This window comes from Ambystoma mexicanum, chromosome 7q, assembly GCF_040938575.1.
Source record: "Ambystoma mexicanum isolate Mex_15411 chromosome 7q, UKY_AmexF1_1, whole genome shotgun sequence".
In the NCBI taxonomy this organism is placed as follows: Eukaryota; Metazoa; Chordata; class Amphibia; order Caudata; family Ambystomatidae; genus Ambystoma; species Ambystoma mexicanum.
Genome location: NC_090941.1, coordinates 900,126,694 through 900,148,608, shown reverse-complemented (window position 1 = coordinate 900,148,608; position 21,915 = coordinate 900,126,694). Strand labels below are relative to the sequence as shown.

General features: G+C 46.9%; 1 protein-coding gene across 1 annotated transcript in view; it reads left to right on the top strand.

Moving 5' to 3' along the window:
* EED (embryonic ectoderm development) overlaps positions 1 to 21,915 on the top strand; it is a 677,001-nt gene that overhangs the window by 536,246 nt on the left and 118,840 nt on the right. The window contains exon 11 of the mRNA XM_069639744.1: positions 11,642 to 11,800. Within this exon, the coding sequence (XP_069495845.1) occupies positions 11,642 to 11,800 (159 nt within the window). The remainder of the gene's footprint in view (positions 1 to 11,641; positions 11,801 to 21,915) is intronic.

Below are 21,915 nucleotides of genomic sequence, written 5' to 3'. Positions count from 1 at the left end.
GGCTGTCGGACCCTGTTCAGGTGCCGCCCTCGGTAGCCCGGGACCTTCTGTGGTGGGCCGTCGAGGGCAATCTGATGAAGGGGGCCCCATTTTGGCTGCCCTGGCCGGAGGTGACGATCGTGACGGACGCATCCCTCACGGGATGGGGAGCTCATGCCAACGAGTTGACAGCCAGCGGTTGTTGGTCTCCGTCGGAGTCCAGACTCCATATCAATCTGTTGGAGCTGGGGGCCGTCAGGCTAGCCCTGAAGGCTTTTCTGCCGACTGTGCGTGGAAAGAGTGTCCTGATTCTAACGGACAACCCGGTGGCCATGCACTACCTCAACAAAGGGGGGGGGGGGGGGGCTGGGTAACTTCCACTATGCAGGGAGGCGATGCAGCTCGAGTTCTGGGCCATCCAGCAGGAAGTTTCGATCTCTGCGGTTCATCTGGCCGGAGACGACAACGAGACGGCGGACACTCTGAGCAGGCAGAGCACGATCTCTCACGAGTGGGAGCTGGCTCAGGAGATTCTCCTGGAGATCTTCGCCCTTTGGGGGACCCCACAAGTGGATCTCTTCGCCTCCAGTGTCAACCGGAAGTGCGAAAGGTTTTGCTCGCGGGAATTTCCTCCAAAAGGAGCCTAAGGAGACGCGTTTGTGGTGGAGTGGTCATTCCCACTGCTGTACGCGTTTCCTCCAGTCCCGTCATCCCGCAGGTGCTGCAGAGGTTACGGAGGTTCGGTTCCCGGATGATCCTCATTGCTCCGGCGTGGGCCCGGAGGACGTGGTACCCGGACCTTCTAGACTTGTCCATCTGCCCTCCACGTCGTCTTCCCTACCGAGACGATATGCTCTCACGGGAGGGGGGTCAGGTTCTCCATCCAGAGGTCAGATCCCTCAATCTTCACGCTTGGCTTCTGAAAGGTTGAGGTATAAGGATTGGGACCTCCCTGAAGACGTGATGGAGGTGTTGCTCTCGGCCAGGCGGCCGGCAACTAAGTCTCTGTACCGCTGCCTTTGGAGAAAGTTCTGCGACTGGTGAAGAGTTCAGAATGTGGATCCTTTTGAATGTGACATTCCCATGTTTGTCTTTTTTGCTTTCTTTGGCCCACAGGGGCTTGCAAGTGGGGACCATTAAAGGTTACCTGGCGGCGCTGTCCATATTTAAGCGCTCGTCTGAAGAGTGTTCCTATTTTAAGATTCCTTTAATTTCGCAGTTTTTGAAAGGGCTCACTAATGTGTTCCCTCCGTCACCTTTTCTGGTGCCAGGTTGGGATTTGAACCTTGTTAAGTTTCTTATGGGTGCTCCGTTTGAGCCTTTGCATTCTTGCCCTTTGAGGCTGTTAACTCTGAAAACTGTGTTTTTGGTTGCGGTTGCTTCCGCTCGCAGAGTGAGTGAGTTACAGGCACTTTCAGTTAAGCCACCCTTAACTGTGTTTCATAAGGACAGGGTTGTCCTTAGAGTTCGTCCTTCTTTTCTTCCGAAGGTGGTTTCGGAATTTCATTTGAGCCAGAAGGTGGTTCTTCCGGCGTTCTATCCTCCTCCACATCCTGGTAAGGAAGAGGAGAGGCTCCATAGGCTTGATCCTAGGAGAGTGTTGAGTTTTTATATTTCACGCATGTCCCGGGTCAGAGTGGACGATCAACTTTTCATTGGTTACGCTGGAAAGCGTTTGGGACAAGCTGTGACGAAACAGACTGTCTCGTTGGATTATTTTAGCTATCTCCGAGTGTTACCGCTTGGCGGGTAAGGATCCTCCGGCTGGCTTGCGGGCCCATTCTACCAGTCGAGTGGCTGCGTCTACTGCCCTGCAGAGGGGAGTTCCTATTCGTCACATCTGTGATGCAGCCACCTGGGCTTCAGTACATACGTTTGTACGTCACTACGCCCTCGATTCCATCAGAGGGCAAGATCTGGCCTTTGGCAAGGCAGTTCTCTATTCCGCAATTTGATTGGGCATGCTAAATTTGTATTCTAAATTCTTTCCCACCTCCTTGCTTGGTACTGCTTTGGGAGTCTGTCATAGATATGGAATACGTCGGAGGACCCAATCCCCTCGAAGAACAAGTTACTTTCTTACCTGGTTACGTTCTTTCGATGGGATGGTCCGACGACGTATTCCATATCGCTCCCTTCCTGCCTTCCCCGCTGCAGAATTTCTTTTGCGATTGCAGTTTGCGTTCCGCAAGGCCTTGTGTGTCTGACTTGCAGAAAACTGGTGGCACACGTTCTGGGGAAAAAACTATAACTGAGGCTATGGGCGTCGTGCGTCCTTCTTATCACATCGGGTGCCGTCGGAGGAGGTCCTCGGGGACGGCGCATTGACGTCATCGACGCAGGACATAGACGCAAAAGATTTTCCGAAGCAGCATAGCTGTGGACATTACCTGTCATAGATATGAAATACGTCGGACCATCCCATCGAAAGAACGTTCCCAGGTAAGAAAGTAACTTGTTCATCTACGTCCAAAATGATTCATTTGGGAGACTTAAACCTAGAATACAACAACCCCTCAGATCTAGCTGCATCCTGACTTGCCAGTTCACTGACAGCACTAGGTTTTCAACAAACTGTTACCTCCCCTACGCACAATAAAGGGCGCATCCTGGACTTGATTGCTGACCTAAACTGCCAGGTCAACATCCTTACAAAAAACCTTTATCCCTGGTCAGACCATAACTTTGTGCGCTTTACCATCTAGACTTCAGCCCTTTCTACACCATTCGCCATCCCTTTGCCCCCTAGCACGCAGCTTTAAGAATACTATCAAAGAGTGTTTCTCCCCTGCTTAATTCTCTCTTACTGGAACCACCCTTTGCTACAGACCTTAACACACTTGCTGACCTGTACCACAAGTCTTTGACGGAGACCATTGACACTGTTGCATCAATCAAACCACGCAAACTCAAACCATCTGCAAACAGGAACTCGTGGTTTAACCCCGAACTGCAAACACTTTGCTAAAAAAAAACGCCTTGCAGAAGCTGACTCGAAAAAAATCACCCTCAGAAGCCATGAAACCATTGTTCTCCCTTGCTGCCAAACACTATAAAAAAAAAGCAATCATCTCCGCCAAATCCACTACCTACAATGCCTGCATTACCAATGCAAAATCCAGCACTTGTGAGTTGTTCATCCTAATGGAATTGAAACCCCCATTCACCATCTTGAAAGACTATGCCTGGTGCACCAATATTCAGAACGCCATACTCTCCAAAATTCAACCGCCACAGAAAAATGTATACTAAGCAAGCCTTGCTTAAATTATTGCCATCTTCCACAATAAAAAAATCGATTTAACATCAGATGCAGGTTATACAAAATAACACTAAGAGCAGCCTTGAAAGTCCCCAAATTGGAGCATATCGCAGCATCAAGAAGAAAAAAAACGGGCTCCTGTTCCCAAGCAGATTCTCTTAAAAAAAAAAAAAAAAAAAAAAAAATACTCCATCATGCACAGATGCTTTTCCAACGATGCTGCACCCTACCTTGCACAAAGATTTGCAGAAGCTGTCTCTAGACCTACTAGGGCTGCCTATGCTCATTGTCTAACCCAACCAAAAATCAAACGGCCAAAAGTGGGAAGCTCCCCTGCCATTACTGACAAACATCGAAACCTTCTCCTACCCTCCATGTGAGCTGAGCATTCCTACTAGACCTCCCGCAAGTCGCTAAGAACACTTCTGTTCACCTAACTGGCTGCTGTCTGTTTGCCTCAACCCACGGACAGTGGCCTCCCTTGCAAATGACATTGGTAGTCTTTTTACTTGGAATGTATAACTATATCTTGTGTATTATGCAGTATGTCTGATGTGTAACTGGTCTTGTAACAGCACCTTGATGCCTTTGGGCTTAGCGCGCTTTATAAATGTAAAAATAAATAAAATACATCTTAATTTTTCGTTAGTGGGACGAGCATTTTCAGTACCAGGTCCTACCCTTCGGAAGCAGCTTGGCGCCAAGAGTTTTCATGAAGATGATGGCAGTGATGGCGTTTCTTAGGCTTCAGAGTTCATGTCTATCCCTATTTGGATAACTGGCTTCTATGATGTCACTGTCCTCAGAAAGCAGCTTCACAAATGCAGCTTTTTCAATCTGGGATTGTCAGTAAATTGGAAGACGTCTTCAATGGTGGGCTTGCGAGATCAGATTTTCTTGGTCTTCCGATGGAACACTACAATATCCAAGGTCTTTCTAACGGGAGACCGAAAGAGATTTACTCCATACATGCACCCTTTTCTGGAATTCCGTCCACAAGTCAGCACGGTGGATCCAGAGGCTTCTGGGCTTGATGTCATCCTGTGTTTTAGCTCTTCCTCTGGCAAGATAAAAAAGGAGACGTTTACAAATGGTACAGAGACAGAATTGGTCTCAGTCGACTGATTCAGACTCTTGTTGATTCGGTTGACACCGGAGAGGATTCCTGACCTTGAATGGTGGTTGGACTAGTCCAACCTCTCAGATGGAGCACCCTCTTTGGAACAGTCTCCTCAGGTGATGAGGACAAATGATTCCTCCCTGCTCGGCTGGGTGGGGGGTGGGGGGGGTCTATGCTGGGTCACTTGGAGGTGTTTGAGTTGTGGTCTCGCTAAGACTGGGAACACCACATCAACTTCTTCGAATTACTAGCTATTTTTCTGGCTCTGAAGACATTCTAGTCCATTGTCACCAACAATATAGTTTTCATCTGGACGCACCACTCGGTCTCGATGTTTAACATAAACAAGCAGGGGATGGGGGGGGGCGACTCGTGAACCAAGTCCCTTCCTCTGGTTGATATCTCTTCAGATATGGGAATGTGTGGTACAGAAGGGAATTTGGCTTCAGGCTGTGCACGTTCCAGGCCAGGAGAACACAGCAGCGGATTCCATCAGCTGCCGGTATCTGCAAACCACGAGTGGGAGTTAAACGATCAAGTTCACTCTCATCTCTTCACTGAGTGAGTGACCCGGAGAATAGACCTGTTTGCAACACACACCAACAGAAAACATGTTGTGCTTCCAAGGAGGGTCTGGGCCTGGATTCCCTGCGAGATCCCCTAGAGATTGTGTAGTACTGAGCATCAGTTTTTGCCTTCCCTTTTTTTTTGATGAATCGCTCCTTGGTGAAACTGCGGGAGGCACAGGACTGCACGCTAGTGTTTATAGCACCTTAGTGGCCAGCCAGGTTCTGGTTTTTGGAGTTATAGGCGCAGTCTGTCTCTTTAACAATCCCGTTACCAGAGAGTCCCAATCTTCTGCACCAGAACAACCAACAAGTGTGGCATACCTCCCCACAATCTCTCAACTTAGCGGGCTGGTTCCTTATATCCGGCCTTTAGCACAATTGAACCTATCCGTTGATATGTGCATTTTCCAGCCAGCAAAACAAACAGTCTGCGCGAACACAGCATAAAAGTAAAATGGCCCTGCTGCTGTCACTGGTGCCTTAACCAACAGATGGACCCTCTTCGAGCAGCAGTGGATAGAGCCGTCCCTTTTATCTCTGATCTTGCATCCTCGGGCATTCAATGCACTCTTATTGCACATTTCTGTCTATCGGGGCATACCTCCATACTGACTCATGTTCGTTCACTCTCACAAACCCCATTATAAAATGTCCTTTTGCAGGTCTGCTACATCGTGCGTCAATCGTCCTCCATCGAAATGGGACCTCAATGTGGTGCTCACTGCGTGTTGTCTTAAGCAGTTTGAGCCAATGGTGATGGTGTGTTACGTACATTCTTATTAACGTCCAACTGGTGTGGGATTTCATAAGACTTCTCTTGGTATTGGGGACCCAACTCTTAATCTAGGCCAGTACTAGACAAGTCGGTAGAGTGGTTGAGCAGCCAGGCTTATCTTTGGATGGAGTAATGTGAACTGCAGAGCAGTACAATGAAGTCCGTTCACACAGGTATCCAAGTAAGCACCCAGTTATATTACAGTATAGATACACAAGGCACACAAGCAAATCTAAAATGCAGCAATCAATAACCACCTTCACTGTGAAATGGAATCCATTAATATGAGGAACACTAATGCAGGTGAGTAACTTTTTCTATGCTCTACATATCCAGCACACAGTGACGTCAATTAAGGTCAGTATCAGCAATTGTATATATCACCTTGTCAAAATTGAGAATGAAGGGAAAGTTTCAAAGTTAGGCAGAACACAACCAGCAACTGTAAATAACAAATAGACTCACCACTGAGAGGAGTATAGGCAGTCTGTTTCCTAGCAATAAAAGTGCTCACAATTAAAACATATGGAGGAGCCAGCATTGCCAAACCAATAGGATCAGAAGATGGACCTTTGGGAAACCAGGACAGCCAAAGTCAAAGGGGCAGTTTCAGTTCTGATGATCTTTAGATGAAAAAATGAGTTAACCAGTCAGTGGTTCTGGGAGAAACACAGGAGCTCAAGGGGAGCCTTCCTGATGGTCCACACGCTGCAACGCCTACACAAAGGAGTTGTCCACTCTGTTGCAGAAAACCGCACTTCCCAAGCCAGGAAGTACCGAAAATGGCACAAGGGTAATTGCAAACAAAACCCTGCAGTACCTTGAAAGTGAAAAAGAAATTGTAGCTCGCTTCCTTCTAGGTGCAATGTTGCAGACCCTGATTCCTGCTCCTTGGTCGTGGTGACGAAAGGGGGACCTCTGACAGGCTTCTGAGGCAGCACTCTGGAGAAGAGGTCGGCAGGAATGGATTCAGCTCAGTCCAGCGGCTCTTTGTGGTTTTGGTGCCTTTTTCTTAGCGCCAAGAAGAAACTAATATCGCCAGTCGGATTCTCCTCGATTACTCGGTGCTGAACTCTGGTGAGGGGATTTTTGGTGAAGAGATCCTGCCACTGGAGGTCCACACAGATGCCTGCAAATTTTCAGCTGGATTCGATATTCGGAACATGATGCACTCGATGGTCTAGGTACCCCGGGTATTGGATTCTGCAGCTCAGGAAAGTCACAATAAATCAGGGGATGGCCCAAAATGAAGATTGTCTTGAGGCTAGTTGGTCCCACCAGCCTAAGGGAGGAAGTAGTCTTGACCGGTTCGTCCCTGTCGATGTGAAAACGGGGTCAACACAGCTGCAAGACTTCACTGGTGCTTTCGCAGTCCTGGAAGGGTCTGCTGGCATCTCTGCTCGTCTTCTTTGGATTCCTTGTTCTAGTGGTCTCAAAAGCCTCGTTATTTATGCAGAATCTCATTCATTCAGTCATGGAGCTGTCAATCACCTGGGGGGTGGCTGTCCTCCAGGACAGCCAGCCGCCCAGTTAGAACTGGTTTCAGCCATTCATACGTACAGAGGACAGTGATGTTTCACGCTCCTCCCTCAATTCCTGCCTTCCCAGACACGCTGAAGCCCCACACAGGCAAAACTCACAAAGGACTCTAAAAGCCCAGAAGGAACTGACAAATGGAAAATGGTGAAAAAGAAGCCAGGCGTGAGGATGCATTTAGAGAAAATGGTTATCCATGTGTGCTTTACTGCAGCTGAGAAATCTGCCTGCTAGTAGCCTGCACAAGAGGTAATAAAAAGTAACCACTGCCACCAGCCATTTAAGTTAGTGTAACAAAAGTGAGAAGTCGGATAAGGAGTTACTATGTAAACCCTGCCAGAACCCCCTCCCCCAGCACCCCACATAAGGTGGTGTGTGCTGGGCCCACAAAAGAAAAGTTAAGTAAGTTAAGTTATCTTGCTATTCTTGGGAACTGTAGTTCTCACAAGAAAATGTATTTGAACATAAAAAAAGTCCAAGGGAATTTTCAGTAACACTGCGCATGGGGTGCTGGGTGTCACAAGGCAAAAAGCCTGTGTTAAACATGGAGTTAACCAGACTCCATGAAACAGTAAACATACAGATCCCAGTCAGAGACAAAGAATGGGTGAGTGGTAATAAGTTCCACTCACTCAGGAGATTAAAATATAAAAGCCCTGTAAAAGTTCTGTGGTTTCTCCATGCACATCTAGTGTTGGGGTAAAGCGGCCTCTCTGGCTTTCCAGAAATATGTTCCCTGGGAAACTATCGCCAAGACAGCCACTTGGGTCTTCCCCTCTGCGTTCTGCAAACATTGGCTCGAACTCCGCTCTAGAGCAGACGCTCAGTTTGGTCAGGTGCAGTGTTCCCTCTAAGCTGTGCGCATGTGCGCTTGCCCAGCTTCCTTCTGGGTGTCGCTCAGAAGAATTTTAGCAGCGCACACAGGCAATTTCTAACTTCTTAAGAATTAATATTGAACAAGCCACAGCAGTTACCTGACATTTGATTTCTCTCAAAATAAAGATAAATTGTACTAACTAGTCTTGATATTCTGGTCCAGCCTATTTACATTACCCTTCTACGCAGCGTGGCCTTAAAAACCTGGAATAGAGACACCATCAAACAAGCATGAAAGGGTAGCTCTTTGAACAGAAGATCTTACTAAGATATGCCTGCACAAATTAATCAAAGAACCTTCCCTCCCCACCCATGATTCCTATACTTGACTACCACACTTGTACCATATGACTCCAACTTCCGCACATGTCCACATTAAGATATTACCGGACAACCTTGAATCTGCCTACTGTGGCTCTGCAACAGGTTACCAGTCCACCTGTCTTATGTCTGTTGTAATATGAATTACATTCAAGCACCAGAATGTCTGTTACTCATGATCCTTAGCAAAAGTATCATCCACACTATGTAACCGAACTATCAGCTCAAATATTGAATACTGACTGTAAGTAAGAAGGCTACTTGGATGTGTAACCTCATCCCCATGCTTCCTCTGCTTTTGTACAAATGTCTCACACAGGCTTTGAAGCAGTACCTTTGTAACGCAAAATAAAACTCAAATACTTATTTGCCTTTTAAGGATTTTGAGTAGGCAAATGTCATGCTCAGTGTCTCCTACTTTAGCACTGCTAACATTACCATATAGTTGGAGAGCAAGATTGCAATATCATTTAATTGTCCTGCAAGGGATAATGGATATGGACTATGCCTGGCATTACTCGTACATAGTATTAGAACAATGGATATTCAGACAGCTAGAATACTTTTAACATATTCTGCATCATTTCCAAGTTTTCAACTTGCATTGGCCATAGACCATAACAAATGGTATGGTAAATCGCTGCTATAGAAAAACGGTTTCACTGAGCACTTGTATAATCCTTCAGAACAATATTAGGGCAGGGTATGTTGTAAACAATCTTGCATGCACTCCAAAATAATTGTGTACATGCAGAATGGTTACAATTTCTTAAACCGAACATAATATTACACAGAGGCTTTAAATATGTTTTGCTTGCAAAGTATTGTGGTTATGCAAATATCACAGTGAGTGTTTCACTGCTACAATTCCTCACGTTTTACAAAGCCCTGTCAACCAGTATTGAAGGCTAGCCCAGGAGTTGAGGAGAGGTATGTGCGGAAGGGGGTTTGGAGAGGAGGGCACAGGAGGATGAAGAAGAAATCAGCAACTTTCAAAAACCAAGTCAGATGTTTTGGCAGTACAGTACAGTGAAGGAAATGTGTTTGTTTGCTAAACTAAAGGAAACTCAAGTAACCGTCTAGGAAATGGCACCTTCTGTTTTTTTCTGCTCAGCTATTGAGGGCTTTCCAATATAATAATGTGTTCTGCATTTATTGCCTTGAGCATCCCCATGCATCTTGTTTAACTGATAACAGTGAATTGCAGAAGAGGGGTCCCTAGTTATAGAAGAAGGCACTCAATCTGATGTACCTCTGAGTATTGCTACTATTAACTTAAGCTGCAAATATATGTAATTTTCTTCATCAGCTATATAAGAAACCTCAGTTGTTGAATTTTGTGTAGTCTGTGGCGAGGAAGGGTGGGCAATACTATATGCTGCATTATGTGCCCTGTCATTTCACTTCCTATGTCAGGGTACCAAGCAGGGTTCTGAGAGGATTGTACTCTCTACGTGCAATTAAATGATTTTTCTGGGAGTAATAAAGTAACTAGCTTTGCCAGTATGGGTACTTTATGCTTCTTAAAAGTTCTTTCCCCTTAAAATGCCTCTTGGGATTGGCATATTATTAGACTTCCTTCCTATGCAACTGCTGTGCTGGTCCCTGACTAGAAAATATCAATCGAGCTTTGTGGGTAGAAGCAGGTGGTAGACTCCTTTATGTTCATTGTTTTGCATCTTTGTTGAACACATTTTCCTTTTCTTATGGAGAAACAACTGATGGCGTATATATGCCTCTTAGCTGAAAGGCTGATTTTGAGTAAGTGTTGTCACAGCTCTGTTCACAGAACAATATAATGTTGATGGTTAGCAGTGGAACAAGGATTTCTGTTCCTAATATTCTGTGGAGCAGTTATTCTGATTTAGTTGGCTCTTGAATTACTTCATTAAAGTGGCACATGAACTCATATTGACATGTTTTCTGAAACATTCCTTTTAGTTGTCGTTATTCCTTTTGCAAACATTGTATCCTGTATGGATCTTTTGACAACCACTTCAGTTATGACAAGTGATATTTGTTTTTTGTAATACATATGAGGGTTTTTCCCAATGACAAACAAAATTCTGCATTGTCTCTGAGCAGTGTCGACAAACCACAACTAAACCAATTGTTTGTACTGAGCATACAATGCTTTTTGAACACTTATTATTTTCTGCATACGAGTACTGTTGCTAGATACTGTGGCAGACATTGACGTCTTGGACTGGTTGATGGATACTCTTTATGATCTCATATGAAATATTTGTTTTTTGTAGCCTATATGTTTGGGGAAAGTGTTTAGGATGCACCTTTTACACTTTATAAAAGATTACAGTGGTTGGGTGTGGATATTCCCTTCCAAACGTTCTTCGGAGATGATATCTCACTAACTGTGCATGCTCACAAAGTGACTTACCTCATTAGTGAGTTGCGCACATGGAAAATTGTGTGTGCACGAAAGCCAACCATTTCCGCACTTAGAGAAAAATAATTAGAGGGAACATTGGTCAGGTGGTCCGCAAATTTCTTCCATCCACCCATTTTCTATAAATCAGTGCTTGGGAATTTCCCACACAATAGGCGGTGGGAGGTAGGAGTAAGAAGGTAACTCACCATAGTGACTAATGTACTCCTAGTCCATAGTCCCCTTTCCTCCATACGCCCACCTGCCGTCCCCTCTTACAAGTTCCCTTGAATTGCTAAAATCTCTACCTACCTTGGGGATCGGAAAGGAATGAAGGGCGATGCTCTGGGCAGGGTTCAGGAAGGTGGGGCTGGAGCCATACATGCGCTGGACTGCATAAAAATAAAAAACAATATTTTTGGGATACTACCAAACAGTGCTTCGGTCCTGCCTGAAGGACGGAATATCTCACAAATATGGAGGAAGGGGGACTATGGACTAGGCGTGCATTAGTCACTACTTGAGTTTTTTTTTTTAAATTGTTTTGTTCCTTCATATGATCCAGTTGAAGTTTTAAAGAAGGGTTGGAAGTATTGGATGCAGATTGTGTGATTGTATTCGTTTTGTAAAGCTTTTTTTACCCACGCCAAAAACAAATTCAAGAATTTTGCAAGAACTTCATTGTGACAATTTACAGAGATGTCAAAATTTGCAAAAACTGGACTAGTTCATTAAACTTTGAAGCCTGAGGTGCTGTGGAATAAATGTAATTATGTGCCACTTTAGGATATTCATCTTTGTAATGCTCTTCCTGCAGTCTTGTGAAAATGCCATTGTGTGCTGGAAGCCTGGAAGAATGGAAGATGATATTGATAAGATCAAATCCAGTGAGTCAAATGTCACCATCCTGGGGCGATTCGACTACAGTCAGTGTGATATTTGGTACATGAGGTTTTCCATGGATTTCTGGCAGAAGGTAGGATTTTGGTGTACCTTTTAACATATGTAAAAAGGATCTCAAAGAATGTTAGTCTCACTATATGGCAAAGAAAGGTTTTGTTTTTTCCCCATGGTGGCTGCAGTAAATCATGTTAGTTTTGCACACATTTGGTTGGGTCAAATGATTCAGGGCCTTATTTGCACCTGGGACGGGCATGGCAGCCAGTTGGGTTGCTCCAAACCTAGGCTGAATCTAACAAGCTAAGCCTGCGTTGGGAGCAAACTCTGTGCTGCTCACACCTACTCTGAGCTCTCCTGAACACATCTGCCGCACACCACACTTACTTTATCCCCCATCAACTCTTCTATTTCTGTGACTTGACCGGCAGAGCATGCCATGGAAATGGAAGAGGGGCTCCTCTTCTCCCCTGCTGATCTCCTGGCTGAATCTGAAACCGCACTGGTTACCTGGCTACCCTCTGATCTCGGGCCCAGGTCCCATCCCTGCCAGTTGCACACCTGCACTGCCCCCCTGGCAACCCTTGCACTCAGGGACTGTTCCGTATCCCTACAGCCCCTACTAGCACTTGACACCTGATGTCTTCACTTACCCTTGCACTTGCCACCAGCTGGCCGCACTTTTATTTATTGTCCTTATTTTATCTTACTGTTCTCCTATGTACTGCACTGTCCCCTCCCTTTTCCCCCTGCACTTTTCTCCTCCCCCCCGCCTCCCCTGCCCTTGCGTGATCTCAATGTTGCCTGGCCTAGTAGGATTGCTGTCTCTCTCTCCTCCTTCCGTTTCCCCTATTTTGCCTCGTTGCGCCTTGAAACACTTGTGTATAGGCGCGTTATAAATATCATATACAGTTTGCAGATGCTCTGTGCAGGCGGAGCATGGTCTCCCACGAGTGGGAAGTGTGCCAGGCATTCCTAGTGGGGGGTCTTCTCTCACTGGGATACCCCATCAGTGGATCTGTTTGCCACAGTGCAACAAAGTGCAGTCAGTTTTGCTAGAGTGAATGCCCAGCGAAGGGTGCACGGGTGGGGGGGTGCGTTTCTGGTGGATTGAGCCCGCCACCCTCCCACGATTCCAGTCATCCCATGGTTTCTCAGAGGTTTCGGGCAACCATGATCGTGATCGGCCCAGACTGGGCTAGGATAACTTAGTACTCCGATCTCTTGGATCTGACAATCTGTCCACCTCCTTGGTTACCTTGTCGCCCAGATTGACTGACCCATTTGGAAGGTAGGTTACTTCACCCAAACCCCCCCTCAGCCTACATGCATGGCTCTTGAGGATGAGGTATGATGACTCGGACCTCCATGAGGAGGTACTTGAGGTGTTGCTGGTTTCACACAGACAGTCTACCAGGTCATTGTAGGTGAAGATTTGAGGCATGGTACAAGGACAGTGAGATTGACCCCATCTCTTGCCCCACCATTGCAGTGATGGAATTCCTTCTGTCACTGGCCCTTCAGGTCACCACAGTCAAAGGATATTTGGCGGCCTTGTCTGTGTTTTTAAAAAGTCCCCGGCTCAAGGTTCCTTTTTTACGATCCCGGTTATGGCCCATTTCCTGAAGGGCCTTGTAAACAAGTTTCCGCCAACTCCCTTTGTTGTCCCAGACTGGAATTTGAATCTGGTTCTAAAGTTCTTGATGGCGGCACAGTTTGAGCCCATGCATTCCTGTTCATTAAGGCTGCTATCCATGAAGACTGCTTTTCTGGTTGCGATTACTTCAGCCAGGAGAGTTGGCAAACTTCAGGCATTGTGTTGCAAGCCCTCGTTCCTTCGGTTCTGTGAAGAAAAGGTTTCCCTTAAAGTCAGACCTGATTTTTCTGCTTAAAGTGGTATCTGAATTCCACCTTTTTCAGGCCATACACCTACTGGTTTTCTCCCCTCCACCACATCCCTCTGAGGAGGAGGAGCGGTTCCATCGCTTGGACCCCAAAAGAGCCTTGAGCTTTTATGTTGCTAGGACTTCAGATTTCTGGAAATCTGACCAGATGTTCGTGACCCATTCTTTGTCGCGCAAAGGTCTGCCTATAACTAAGCAGACTCTATTGCAGTGGATCATCCTTTGCATCGCAGTGTGCTACCAATCTGCAGACAAAGAGCTTCCTTCAGGTATTGGGGCACACTCAATGAGAGGAGTATCGGCATCTACGGCCTTGTAGAGGGGAGTCCCCTTTAGGGACATTTGTAATGCGGCCGCTTGGGCATCCTTGCACACATTAACAAGACACTATTGCCTGGTTGTTGCCTGCGGGGCTCACAAACGTTTTGGTAGGGCAGTCCTGCAAAATCTGCCACTGAAACACTTTCTGCCCACCTTTGTCACCTTAACTGCTTGGGGAGTCTATCAGATGAGGAATCTGCAGGAGAAAAGCAATACATTGAAGGAGAAAATACTCGGCGTAATGATCTTCCTATGGATTCTTCTCCCGCAGATTCGTCATCGGCCCTCCCTTCCATCCCCGCTCAGTGTTCTTACGGCTTGTTGAACCTAAGCGAAGAGACGCAAAATGATTGCTCTGGTGTGACCGCTCCTATCTGGCTAGTCAGTTTCCATTGATTCTGAAAAAAGCTTTTATTCCTATCTTTTTCATTTCTGGGATGTTTCCCTTTTTCAGGTTTTTTTTTTTTTTTTTTTTTTTTGTAGGCTGATTAGCCTTGTCTCCCATAGTTTCCTCTGCAGCGTTCAAGCACAGTTGAAAAAAGGGGAACTGAGGTATGGGGCGTAGAGACTTGGTATATGCACAACACCTGACGTTACGACCGGAGCCCACGATAGAGCACCGAGCAAGATGGATCGACGGCTGAGTTAGAGGTCCACTACGCTCCCCCACCCCCTGTCGAAGTTTTCCGAAGCAGCAGAGCTGGATGGGGGATATCCATCATTACGGTGAGTAATTGCTCCTTCTTCCCCCTTTAATATGAAATGTGATGCTGAACAAAATGGCGAATGTGGGTGAAGTTATGGAAAGTTGGAGTTCTGTGGGAAGCACTTCCCAATGGACTCAGCCGACAGCTCCTGTCTTTTGAGGCAAGGGTTCTAGGATTTCCAGCAACTCATCCAAGGCTAGAGAATATGTTCTAGAGATACCAGAGGATGTTAATTTAACTTGAGCAGCTACTTCATTAGTTCTTTTGATAGTCTTACATTTTACTGTGGGAAATTAAACTAATCTAGTAACATTGACTAGCAACAAAAACATTGACAAAAACCATTTTAAAACGGAAGTTCTCTCCGGATTTGTATTGGCCAATGGATAGGGCATGATTATTTGTTTTAGCATATATCAATAAGATTTTTTTCCAATGAATCTTACCTTTGATTTTCTGAAATTTAGACATACGAAACTCATGGGTCGAAAAAACCGCCATCTTGTGATCTCACCCGTTGATCGATTTTCCATGTTCAAGTGCCCAGGCGCAGTAAATCAGATCACCCGCCCCTCAAGCTGACGTTAGATGCTTGAGCCCCGTGTCACAGCAGTGCAGGTCTCATTCGAACATCCATTGTGTGCAATCGATTGCTGGCTACATGGAAATTTAAGGATGCTTTTCCTCGATCAACAAACCCTCTCTGATCAGACAATGGAGTTTCTGTGGCCTAGTGTAGGTCTATTCCATTACGAGACTGAGTTAGTTTGGCAGAAGGAGAAATTTGAAAACCTGAGCGCTTGTGCTATTATGTTAGAAGTGGATTCGGCTGCGGGTAAATGCAAGGTGTGGGTCGCCTGCCACGCTTGCCACAATTTGTAAGTTGTAGAGCAAAGGTTGCATTCACACTGCGCACATTCCCAAGTCCATGCGTAAGTTGCATGTATTTAATTGATTTTTTTTTTTTAGAGATGTTGAGTGCAGCTCTTACAGCATTATTTCTGGATGATTTGTAGTTTGATATTTCGGGAGCTGCTGCTTCCAAAGAGGGAATTACAGTAATTAATAAATCCTGGACAGAATGAGGGCTCTAACGAGTGTGATGCAGTTGTCGGGGTCAGGAAGGGTTGGCTGCCATCGATCAGTTTGACGGTACAGGCCGTTGCAATTGCATTTACTTGCCTTGCCTTTATGCGGAGAGCGAGGAGTCGAGATACACTCCTAATGTTTTTAACTCTCTTGCTACAGCGACAATGCTGCCGTCAATGGTGAATGATTTATAGGATTGAGAGATGTTTTTTAGCTGAGATTGACAGCTCATTAAGGCATAGCTTGTGTTGTGCCTTCCAGGCTTGAATGGTTGGGTATATTTCACTTAGTAAGTTGGAGTCTGTGTCATAGTTGCCAGTGATGGGAAGGAGTATTTGGGTGTGTCCTGCGTAGTTTGTGTACGTGACGGTTTGTCTAGGAGGTCGAAGAGTGACTTGGTGAACACGTTGTATGAGGTTGGTGAGACGAAGGAAACCTTGAGGCACTCGACAGGTAACTGGGGCTGCCGCAGTGGTTGAGAATACTTAGTGCGGTTGGATAAGGCGGCTTTGATCCATTTTATGGGATTGGCTGATAAGTGTGCAGCTAGTGCCAGGTGTTGGCATACTTTCTCCAGCATTGGATCTTTCATGGATTCACATGCTTAGAATATTCCCCATCATCAGGCTGGGAATCCTCGGTAAATTATATAGACCTTTTCCATAGGACACAAAAGTGTTGAAATTTTTCCTATCTACGTCGTTTTGGGCCGCGTACGCCTGCGCCACTAGGACATAGAGGTATAAGTAGCCCCGCCCTGCGGCTCCCTCAGATTTCAACTGTCTTCCAAAGTAGTGGGATTACCTCGAGTATCTACTATTTTTGCTAGGTTGTGCGTATTTCTTCTTCGACTTCCCTCGAAAATGTCTGGAAAGGCGTTGTTTCGTCCGTGTGCTACATGCGGTCTTAAAGTATATGAATGTGATGGGCATATGGACTGCATTTACTGCCTTTTACCCTCATCATTCTGCTGACACATGTAATATCTGTCCAGGCTTCTCCCAGAAGACCCTGAAGGATCGAAACAGACGCCTGGTAACTTGGCTCAATGACTGGGCGGGTGGGTACCCTGCATTGGAGGTAGGCTCTACTGCCTCGAGATCTAAATCTCCGGTGCCCCCTCATCGCTCTGCGTCGGCAGAGCCTCCGACAAAGAAACCACGTTCATCGGAAAAACGCCCCTTTGATAAACATCCTGTGAGGGACTCTTCGTCAAAGAAAACGTCATCTTCCTCCTCATCAAAAAAGGAGAGAAAAGATCTATTGAAATCCTCCTCGGGAGACCGCCATGGCTCTACCTTGAGTCGAGTGTCATCGACCCACGAGTCGAGTTCAAAACCGGCGAGGACGCCCCAAGGCTCTGCGCCATAAACTTCGTCGACGACGGCCAGATCGTCAACGTCTTCTTTGCCATCTGCGCCTGCTCTTCCCGCAATCACTTCGGCGGGTCAAACAGCGTTATGGAGAAAATGTTGTCATCAACGGTGGCACCTTTTACTAACGGTGGGTTGGCAACCGGAGGGTTTCGACCCGATCTTGCCTGAGGCCTTGTTGCAACCAGAAGCAGCCTTCTCCATCTCGTCGGCGGAGGATGACCGTGGTCCGATCGCACAGCCAACCGATCTGGGGTTACATGCAACCAGTTTGGTGGAGCTCCCGATTGGGAGTGCCATCCCAGCCGCCTCTTCCTTGCTGAATCCCCAGACAGTATTGTCCCTGGAGGTGTTGAACATGTTACAGAAGCTGTTGAAGCGTTTGGACACGCAGTTGCCTCACACTAGTGTCCCGACGGTACTGCAGGCTACGCCGGTCGTCGACGAACCAGGCCCGGCTCCTCGCTCGACGACCAGAATGCCTACAACTTGCCCGGTTGAGAAGGATCGTTCTCGCTCACACTCGGAGGAAGGAGAACTGCCGGAGTCGGAGTCAGAACTTGAAGCGTCTCTTTCAGACGTCTCATTATCCCCCTCAAGGGACCCGACATGGGAGTCGGATGCGGAAATGGAAACTCCAAAGAGCCCGGCACAACCATCACCGCCGGATGACATCGGGGCCTTCCATGCAATGATGGGAAAAGCGTGTGTGGAGTTTGGCCTAGCACCGGAAGAAGAAAAGAAAGATTGTTTTCTCTTCGATCATATGGGCAAGAGAAGAAAATTGATGTTCGCTATCCCCATTTTGGACCATGTCTGGCAAGAGGGCTTGAGGACCATGCGTTATCCTTTCTCAGAACCGGCGATAAAAGGATGGTTAGAAAAGAAATTCAAGGCTCCGGAGTCAACTCCTAAGTGCTTGACGTCTCAACCTTCGCCGGATTTGGTGGTGTCCACTGCTGCGGCCAGAAAAGCGAGGTCGCAAAACAAATGCACGACCCCGCCGGACAACGATGCCAGGAGACAAGATGCGTTTGGAAAGAAGGTATTGTCAGTCGGTGCGACTAGAGTAAAAGCAGCCAACTCCCTGACCGTTATGGCGCGGTATGATAGAGAGATGTGGCATCGGTTGGCTCCTATCTTGGACCATCTGCCAGAGGAACACAGGCAGTCCGCTATGCTGCTAGTACGTGAAGAGGCTTCCAATCATTCCATAAATATGGCTGTCGACCTGGCGGAGGCTGGTTTTAAACAAATCAATAACGGCGTAGTGTTAAGAAGGCAAGCCTGGCTTAAGTGCACGACTTTTAGACCGGAGGTGCAATACAAGGTGCTGGACATGCCGTGCGAAGGGGAACAACTGTTTGGCGAGAAAGTGGATGAGGTTTTGAAGGGCATGAAAGAAGACTCTGACACTGCTCGGTCACTCGGAGCCCTCCAGAGTGGCAGACATTTTCGTTCCTTTCGTCCTTTCAGAGGCGCATCGGGAAACTCCCGGTTTGGATCACCTAGAAACCGAGGTTTCCCAAGGCTACAGACGAGCAGCCCAAGCTACTCGTAGAGGCATAGATTATCGGTCCTCAAGAAGGAAAGGCTCCTACTCATCGTCGGCGAAGGATCGCAATTGCGGGTCTCAAGATGTCCTGGGAGGCAGTGTCGCGTCGACGAGTGGGAACGCATACCGGACCAATGGGTTTTGGACACGATACATCTGGGTCACTCCCTACAGTTCAAGGGCAAGCCGCCACACATTCCACCAGTGTTCTCGCCACAATCCCATCTTCAGATACTGGTGCAGGAAGTGACGCTTATGCTGCAGAAAGGGGCTATAGAACTGGTCCCGGTGGCAGAAAGAGGAAAGGGAGTGTACTCCTGTTACTTCGTGGTCCAGAAACCCAATGGAAAATGGCATCCCATTCTAGATCTGCGGGCTCTCAACAAGCTGCTAAAGAATCTAAAGTTCAAAATGCTTACACTGCAAGAGGTTATCTGATCGATACAACTGGGAGATTTTTTGTCGTCGCTAGACCTTCAAGATGCATATTTTCATATCCCAATGCGTCGACGACACAAAAGGTTTCTGCGGTTCGTCGTCACACGAACCCACTATCAGTTCAAGGTCCTCCCATTCGGAGTAAAGTCGTCTCCCAGGACGTTCACGAAATGTTTGGCTCCAGTGGCAGCTTGGTTAAGGAAGGAAGGTCATCATGTGTACCCATATCTGGACGATTGGTTAGTAAGGGGATTATCCCCGGAAAGGGTACGGGAGAGTCTGAATGCCACCATGTCCCTCCTACAGCGTTTGGGCTTCACAATAATCTTCGAAAAGTCCTCCTTAACGCCATCAAGGACCTTGGTCTTTCTGGGGGCGGAGTTCCAGACGCAGTCAGGATTGGTAAAACCATCAGTCGAAAGAGTTATGAAACTACGACACAAAGCATCGTAATAGAAAGTCAACACCAGAGTGTCAGTAAGAAGGTACATGTCCCTGCTGGGGACCATGGCGTCCTGTATACCCTTAGTCAACAATTGTCGTCTCTTCATGAGGCCCATTCAGGAATTCTTGACAGATCGATGGGCACAGAGTCAAGGGCTTTGGTCGGACAAATTGACCATCAACAGCAAGCTCGTGCAGGCACTTCGGTGGTGGAGAATCTCCAAAAATCTAACAAAAGGAATGCCCTTACTGGAACCTATGTACCAGATGACTCTGGTGACAGATGCTTCTCTGACTGGATGGGGAGCTCATCTGGATTCCCTACAAGTTCAAGGTCGGTGGTCATCGGAGGAGTCCAGCCTTCACATCAACGTGCTGGAGTTAAGGGCAGTGCGTTGGGCCCTGAAATCCTTTCTACCACCCATAAAGTGATCCGTTGTACGGATAATGACAGACAACACGACACCGATGTTTTACCTAAGAAAACAGGGAGGTACTCGCTCCAGGACTCTGTCGACCTAAGTCCAGGAGATCTGGCATTGGGCCCTCTGCCAAAGGATATATCTATTGGCGTTCCACTTACCAGGAGTCAAGTGTGCAAGCAGACTCTCTCAGCAGAGAGATGAATCGACTACACGAATGGGAATTGAACGACCAACAACTACACCGTGTCTTCGAAAAGTGGGGTTGTGCGGCCCTAGATCTCTTTGCGACGAGAGAGAACAGGAAGTGCTCACAATACGCGAGCAGGTGGCCACTGCAAGACTCACTGGGGGAAGCGTTCTCCTTCCCGTGGACGGACAAGTTTTTGTATGCGTCCCCCCCCCCGTTTCCACTCATACGTCGGACGCTGCAATGGATCCACAGATATCCATGTCGGGTGATCCTGGTGGCCCCGTACTGGGAGAGACAAGTGTGGTTCTTCGATCTACTCCATCTTTCAGCAGCGGAACCAATGAGGTTCCAGAGGATCCTGAACCTTCTGTCTCAGGACAAAGGGGCGGTTTGGCATCACGACCCGGACAGCCTCAGTCTGACAGCCTGGCTCCTGATTTCTCCGAGTTTGGTACATTAGCAATTCCATCGGACTGTCGACGCATTTTGCAAGCTGCAAGGGCGCCGTCAATGAACGCTTCGCATACATACAAATGGAAGAGATTCTGCATATGGTGCGGTGATCTGCCAGGTTTACATCCACTTAACATCACACCGGAGCAGCTTTTACCATACTTGTTACTCCTGGCTCAAAAAGGTTTGTCTTGTTCGTCGATAAAAGTGCATCTGGATGCCATTTCGAGGTTTACTCGGAAGAGACATTCAACTCCATTGTTTAGTGACCGGTTGATTAAACATTTCATGAAAGGATTGTTCCGAACCTTTCCTCCAACGAAGAAGTTTCCTCCAATCTGGAGTCTTAACCTGGTTCTAGTAGCGCTAATGAAGGCTCCTTTTGAGCCGATGTCCTAGTCGTCATTGAAATTCTTATCGTGGAAATTGGCTTTTCTGGTGGCTATTACTTCGGCAGAAATACAAACGTTAGTCATCGATCCACTATATTTGAGGTTTTTCAAAAATTGTCGTGTTGGCTACTAATCCTCATTTCATTCCTAAAGTCCCTACCATGTTCCATAAGCACTCTTCTATGGTGCTAACAACGTTTTTTCCAACACCTTCGTCTGTTGCGGAGAGGACTCTCCATACATTGGACGTGAGAAGAGCTCTGAAATTTTACCTCCATCTCACTCAAAATCACAAGACAGCTATTTGTGTCTTATGGCCCTTCGGCTAAAGGTAAAGCAATCTCAAAACAAGGACTGTCCCGATGGGTGTCATCTACCATTTCTTTTTGCCACTCAAAAGCTGGGAAACCGCTGGAAAAACGTCCAAGAGCCCATTCGACGAGATCCACTTCGTCGGCGGCGGCATTGTGGTCCGGGATTCCGCTGGGAGATATGTCAGGCGGCTTCCTGGTCGGTACCACACACGTTTACCCGGCATTATTACCTCGAACAACAACATGCTGAGGATACACAGATGGGTTGTGCAGTCCTACGGCACCTGTTTCAATAAGGTAGGCCCCAATAAAGGGGTATATCCTTCGGCTAATGTACTTTAAAGTGGTGTTTTTTAGCTGTTCATGTACTATGATTTGAAGTTTAGCCATGGCAAATATGCATTTGTGGTTATAGTGTTATTGGTTTGCATACACACCTCCAACAATGGGGGATACTGCTATACAATCTATTCTAAGCATGTGAATCCATGAAAGATCCAATGCTGGAGAAGGGAATAGTTTCTTACCTGCAACTTCATTTCTCCAGCATTGGTATCTTTCATGGATTCACATGCGCCCGCCGGCCTCC